This window comes from Solanum dulcamara, chromosome 10 (assembly GCF_947179165.1).
Source record: "Solanum dulcamara chromosome 10, daSolDulc1.2, whole genome shotgun sequence".
NCBI lineage: Eukaryota > Viridiplantae > Streptophyta > Magnoliopsida > Solanales > Solanaceae > Solanum > Solanum dulcamara.
In genome coordinates this window covers 62230786-62237551 of record NC_077246.1, presented here as the reverse complement: position 1 = coordinate 62237551, position 6766 = coordinate 62230786, and the positions used below count along the sequence as shown (strand labels likewise).

At 36.1% G+C, this 6766-nt stretch overlaps 1 protein-coding gene across 1 annotated transcript; it reads right to left on the bottom strand.

The window, feature by feature from the left end:
* Positions 1 to 5931: 5931 nt before the first annotated feature.
* On the bottom strand, positions 5932 to 6393 carry LOC129869858 (uncharacterized). Its single transcript, XM_055944446.1, has one exon. The coding sequence runs from the start codon at positions 6391 to 6393 to the stop codon at positions 5932 to 5934; it is 462 nt and encodes a 153-aa protein (XP_055800421.1).
* Between the last annotated feature and the right edge of the window lie 373 nt (positions 6394 to 6766).

The window sequence follows — 6766 nt, the reverse complement described above, 5'->3', positions numbered from 1 at the left end:
ACGAATCGTAAGTTTCAGTCGTAGACTCAGTGCTATGCTACTAAAATTCTACTATTTTATTTTGATGAGTCCACTGCACGAGCCATAGAAGATTCTACGACCCATAATTAGACTCATAACACTTGATGGTAAGAATATTGAAGCACTGATTCTTGAAGTCCTCATTTACCAGGAGTAACTATGACTCGTAGATTGTTCTACGACCTATAGAAAACCCATAATTGAAAAACTTCAACATTAGTGTTCATCACAAGTAAAACACAACAAAATAGGCTTAATGATCCCCATCTATTTAACCCATTGTTAATAAATCATAACTTCATCAAAGACCCAGTACCCCACTTCACAAATTAGATCAACAAGTTAAGTGCAAGGGTAATTTTATTATGCAGGTATTAACCACTGATCCGAAGATATCATGTTACGAGGGTAACTATGGCTCGTGGAATGCTCTATGACTCATAGGAAACCCTCGTTTAACAAAACAAAACTGTAAATTCAATGATCCCCTTATAACTGGAGTTCAAGAACAAGTTCACTTTCTTTTTTTTATGTAAAATATTAGATTTAAACAACAATTTCATCAAAGACCCGGGTCCCAAATTCTCAAATCAGTTCACAAGTAAAGTTCAACAATCTGGTAAACCATAGGTTCGTACTAAATTATTCTTTGAATCCCTCAATACCTATGGAATGAAGTACAACTTTAAGCAAGAATATTATAGTATGGGGATATGAACTCACCACAAATGAGGAATGAAACCTAGTTGGACTGGGACTTTGAGTTTGGACGTTTGGAAGTGAGACTTCGTTAGGCTCCAAATAGGGAATGATATTACTATGAATTGGTGTTTGATGAAGGTGGAAATTTGAGAGTTTGGTGTGGGAGGTGGAAGAACAGGGTCGTTTAGTGTGAGTGAAGGTGGAGGTGATGTTTGAACTTCGTTGTTTTTATTTAATTTAACAAGGGTCGGATTGAGTGTTTTATTATTTTCGGACCTATACATGGCTAGTTATGACTTGTAATAATTATTACAAGACGTAACATGCTTCTTAATTAGCATTGTTAGTTAGAGGAATGCAAGAAAACATACCTGGAGTCTTACGAATGCAGACTATGAGTCGTAGAAGTTTCTACGGGTCGTAGATTGCATTCGTAGACCTAAAAATGTGTCATGTTTTAAATATGGAGTTTGACGGGTCAGGTTTACGAGCCGTAGAATTTTCTACGACCCTTAAAAATAACTCGTATGTCTCTCTTGAGATCTTTTTAGTTTACAGTATTATCCTTTTGGCATGGGCACGTACTCAACCTTTGGCTTATTTTTTATGCTTTTTGTGACTCTAATTTGACACAGACCCAAACAAAGTCTAGATTATCCTAAAAACTAAGTAAAAATAGAAAAAGATAAAAATAAAATAGAATAAATGAATAACAAGGTAAATCGGGTTGCCTCCCAAATAAAACTTGATTTAACGTCGCAGAACAATGTAGATATGCTTAGTTACTCAGACTTCACTAAGCTTCCATGCTTCCACGGTTTTGATTTCATCCTCTGTGCCCATGTATGCTTGATTTGTTGACCATTAACTTTGAACTTTATACCATCCTTCTTTTCTAGCTCGACCACACCATGTGGAAAGACTTGACTCATTCTAAGTGGTCCTAACCATTTAGACTTGAGTTTGTCAGGAAATAAACGCATCCTTGAGTTGAAAAGAAAGACTAAGTCTCCGGGCATAAATGTTCGCTTTTTAATCTTTTGGTCGTGGTATTTCTTCATTCGCTCTTTTTACAAGGCTGCGTTCATATGCATTTAGGCAAAACATATCAAGCTCATTTATTTGATTTATCCATTTCTTTGATGCGGTGTCCAATCCATGTTCAATTTCTTTAACGCCCACATAGCTTTGTGTTCCAACTCTACGGGCAGATGGTAAGATTTCCCAAAGATGATTTGATAAGGTGACATACCTATGGGAGTCTTAAATGCAGTGCGGTAAGACCATAGAGAGTCATCAAGCTTCCTTGACCAATCCTTTCTATTTGCGCTCATTGTCTTTAGAAGTATTTGCTTGATTTCACGATTTGAAACTTCAACTTGTCCACTAGTTTGTGGATGATAGGGAGTTTCTACATTATGGTGAACCCCATACTTTTCAAGTAATGCTTTGAACAATCGATTACAAAAGTGGGAACCTTTATCGCTGATTATTGTTTTTGGTGTGCCAAATCTTGAGAATATATTTCTCTTGAGGAAGGCGGTGACACTTCTTGCTTCATTATTGGGAAGTGCAACATCTTCTATCCATTTAGACACGTATTCAACCAGAATGAGGATGTATTTCATTCCACTCGAACTCACAAAAGGCCCCAAGAAGTCAATTGTTCATACGTCGAATAATTCAATGACTAGAATAGGAGTGAGTGGGAGCTCATGTTTTCTTGAAATTCCTCCTTCCCTTTGACAACGATCACAAGACATGGCGAAATTATGAGTGTCTTGATGAATTGTTGGCCAGTAGTACCCACATTGTAGAATCTTTAGGCTATACAGATACCACTATGATGACCTCTAACAGGCGATGAATGGCATGCTTTTAAGATACTCATCATCTCGACTTTGGGTACACAACAACGAATAATCCCATCGGCACAAACACAAATAAGTATGGTTCTTCCCAAAAGAACTTCTTCACATCGGATATGAACCTGCAGCATTGGTGAACATTCAAATCAAATGGCACTAAATCACTTACCAAATAGTTAGCAACATCGGCAAATCATGGAATTAAGTTGTATGATGCTGCCAACACTTGTTCGTCCAGAAAGGTGTCATCTATCTCTACTCCATCTTCCAGCTTTAACATAGCCCATTCTTCAAGTCTAGAGAGATGGGCTGCAACTTGGCTTTCTGTCTCTTTTTGGTCTTTCACTTTAACGTCAAACTCTTGTAACAGTAATACCTAACGAATAAACCTTGGCTTGGTATCCTTCTTTTCCATGAGATATCTCAATGTTTCATGGTCTGTGTGTACAATGACTTTGGTGCCCAACAAATAAGATCTAAACTTCTCAAAAGCCAAAACAACGACAAGTAACTCTTGTTCGGTCACAGTATAGTTTCTTTGAACAACACTAAGGGTTTTTCTAGTATAGTATATTGGATGAAGAATCTTCTCGTGCCTTTGTCCCAATACTACACCAAGTGCTACTCCACATGCATCACATATGACTTCAAAGGACTGCTACCTATCTGTTGCAATGATGATAGGAGTCGATACTAATATTTTCTTTAACTCTTCAAACGCTTTTAGATAGGCTTCATCAAAAACAAATGTCATCTCCTTCTCTAGTAGTTTGCATAAAGGATGAGCTATTTTGGAGAAGTCAAAGCGGTGATAGCATCCGGCATGTCCCAAAAAGCTTCGAATATCTTTGATGGAGATGGGAGCAGGTAACTTTGCGATTACCTCAATCTTTACTCGATCTACATCAATGCCTTTGTTTGACATCTTGTGACCCAACACTATGCATTCTTTTACCATAACGTGACACTTCTACCTATTAAGCACAAGGTTGCATTCCTCACACCTTTTAGAATATCTTGGAGATGAGACAAATAATTATCGAATGAGTCACCAACCACTGAAGGTTGATACGCTCAAATTACACCTCTTTAAAGAAGTACAAAATGATCGTTAATCAAATATAGAACCTAACAAAGGTTAGGATCGATCCCACGAGGAATATGGTTTATTTGGTTTAGTAATCAAGTTATTCCCTCCAAGAGAGAAAAAAAAGGGGGATTTTTTTATAAAACTAATCAATAAATCATATAACAAACATCAACGAATGAAAGTATGGTTTAATGTGGTTTAAATCAATGAAAAGTGAAACTAGGGTTTTATGTGTTCCCCACGAATCCTTAACTAAGTATACCTTTTTATTAGTAATTCTTTCCTAGTGTGTTACATTTAGAATCGGTCTACGAGTGTATGCTTTACTAACCCTTACCAATGATCCCAAATTTAGATATCCCTTGATCCGTTCAAGCTAATTAGATAAGGATGATTAGCTCAAAATCTCGTTGTTTAATCCATTTTCCCATCTGTTACCTCCTTAATCCGGCAAGTAAGGATAAGGTGAGTTCTAAAGTTGGCCACTGTTAAAAAGCAATCAAATGAAGGGAAAAATAATACATGCATGCAAACTATTCAAGAATTACTTTTTATTAAGTTCTACGTCGTTAATTCTTCATGGTTGCCACAATCCCAAAACCCTAGTTGTGGAATTAGCTACTCATAACTACGTGTTCACAATCAATAACATTCAGGTTAAAAGAAATTATAAACTTACAATGAGAATTATGCGAACCCAAAAAAATCTTCAATAAAATTTGAACGTAAAATATCAATAACAAAAACCCAAATTCAAGAATAAAAGCTCAAAAGTAGTTTAAGATATATTCTCAAACCCAAAAATATGCATAAAGTAATCTAAAGCTAAGGAGTGTATTTATAGATAAACAATCCTAAATAAATATGAATTTGGAAAACATAGGAAACCTTAAGTCAGTTTGGGTCTATGCTCATCTCTATGGCTCGTAACTCTGAGAATGACTCATCAAATCAGGTCGTATACACTGTCCTTTCATCATCACCTGTAACTTCAAGTTACGAGTGAGTTCTACGACTCATAGAAATTTAGATGAGCCGTAGAACTTACCCATCTTTTTCACTTTTCCCTCACTCATTCACTGTTGCTTTGACGACCCGTAATTATGAGAACGAGTCATTCACTTCACTCGTGATCTTCATTTCAACTTTTATTTTTCTCCTGTCTTTTAACAATTAATACCTACGACCTATATAAATAATGACGAGTCGCAGGATGAGCCCATAAACACCAAAAATATCTTTCTTCAGTGCTGTGATTTTTCAACCAAATCTCCAACTTAGTTTCTTACAAAATAAACACAACCAACATCAAATATGCTAATAAATTCTTAAAAGACATACACATTCTTAAGTTTAAAGCATTAAAAGTACCGTAAATCCATGGTACATCACCTTCACACTCCATTCTTAGGGAGGCATAAGCATTCAATAGATTTTCCTTTTCAGAGCATACTGAATAATAGGCATCTATAAGAATTACTGAGAGAGATTCAAGTTTGCTTTATGAGTAAGTGTGCAAGTTAGATCTAAGATCAGAGAAACATGCCTTGGTCTCATCTTGTTTTGAGTCAGAGCCTTCCATAGGAACAAGAGTTGTTTCTATTGATTCTTGAGCAATATCTTTGTTAGATTTTGAACCTTCCATGAGAGTAAGAGTTGTTTCAGTTGTTCTTTCTTTTTCAGAGTCATTTCAGTGTCACTTATGTTTAAGATAGCCGGAGTGTCTCCTTCCTTTACTAAGTGATTGATTTTGAGGGTCCTCGTCATTAGACTCATAACTTCGTTCTCTCATAGTAGCTAGGGCCTTTTGAACAACTATTAATGGCAGCTTCTTGTGAGGTCATCTTTCTATGATAAAATGGTAAGCTCCTTATTTTGATGACTACGTTTTTCTGGAGTAGCCTTCTTGTATTCTATAGCTCATAATGGACAAATTTTGATCAAAGTGATCAGGGCAACCACACGTGTGACACATCTGAACCTCCTTGTCCTGAGCTTTAGAAGACTTCTTCTAAAAATTTTGACCTCTTTTGAACATCTTTTGAAATTTTCTAGTAACCATAACTAGATTGTTTTCTTCATAGTTAGTGAACTTAATGGTTTTGAGGGATAGAGTATCATCTTTTCTTTTAGTTCCATTGTTTCTTTCTTGATTTTTCTTCAGTTCATAAGTTGTCAATTTTCAATGATTTCATCCATAGCTAAGGAGTCCAAATCTCTAGCTTCATTAATTGCTTCTACTTTACTTTCTCATGATTCAGGCAATACACTTAGGGGTTTTCTAATAGCCTTTCCTGTGGGAATATACTCTCCTAGGGAATGGATTTCATTGAGTATAGTAGTAAACCTGGTGCATATATCCTGAATGATTTCTTCTTCCTTTATTTTGAAAAGTTCATACTGCCTATTTAGGTTGTCTATCTTGGCCTTCTTTACAACAGTGGTACCTTCATGAGTTGTTTGAAGAGTGTCCCGTATTTGTTTTGCATCTTGAAAGGAAGAAATCCTATTATATTCATCAAGTTCAATACCACAGGTCAAAACTTTTCTAGCTTTAGCATTATTTTGAATAGCTATCTTATCGGCAACATCCCATTCTTTTCTATCCTTGGGAACTTGATCTTTTCCATCAGCAGATGTCTTCATAAGAATAGTAGGACCATCTAGAATGGCGTTCCATAAGTTGGCACATTCACCTGTGAGATAATCCATCATCCTAATTTTTCACCAGTCGTAGTATTTACCGTTGAACAATAGTGGTCTTGTTTGAGAAGATCCTTCCTGCAAGTTGGGGGAGCAGTCATTGGATTTCTTTTCAGGTGTTACACTTTAACGAAAGAACCTGATCTGATAACAACTGAATAAAGTTGATGCCCACAACTTAGCTTATCCCAGGGACCTTGTCCTTATTACAATTTCTGCTAAAGCAATAATTAACACAAACACACAAATTTACGTAGAAAACCCCCTAACTCCGAAAATAAAAAACCACGACCTCAAATCTACTAAACTCTTCAAGTTTTATCAGTACAACTTAATAATCAAAGGAACTACCTCTAGTACCTAGACACAAAAAATTCACTAG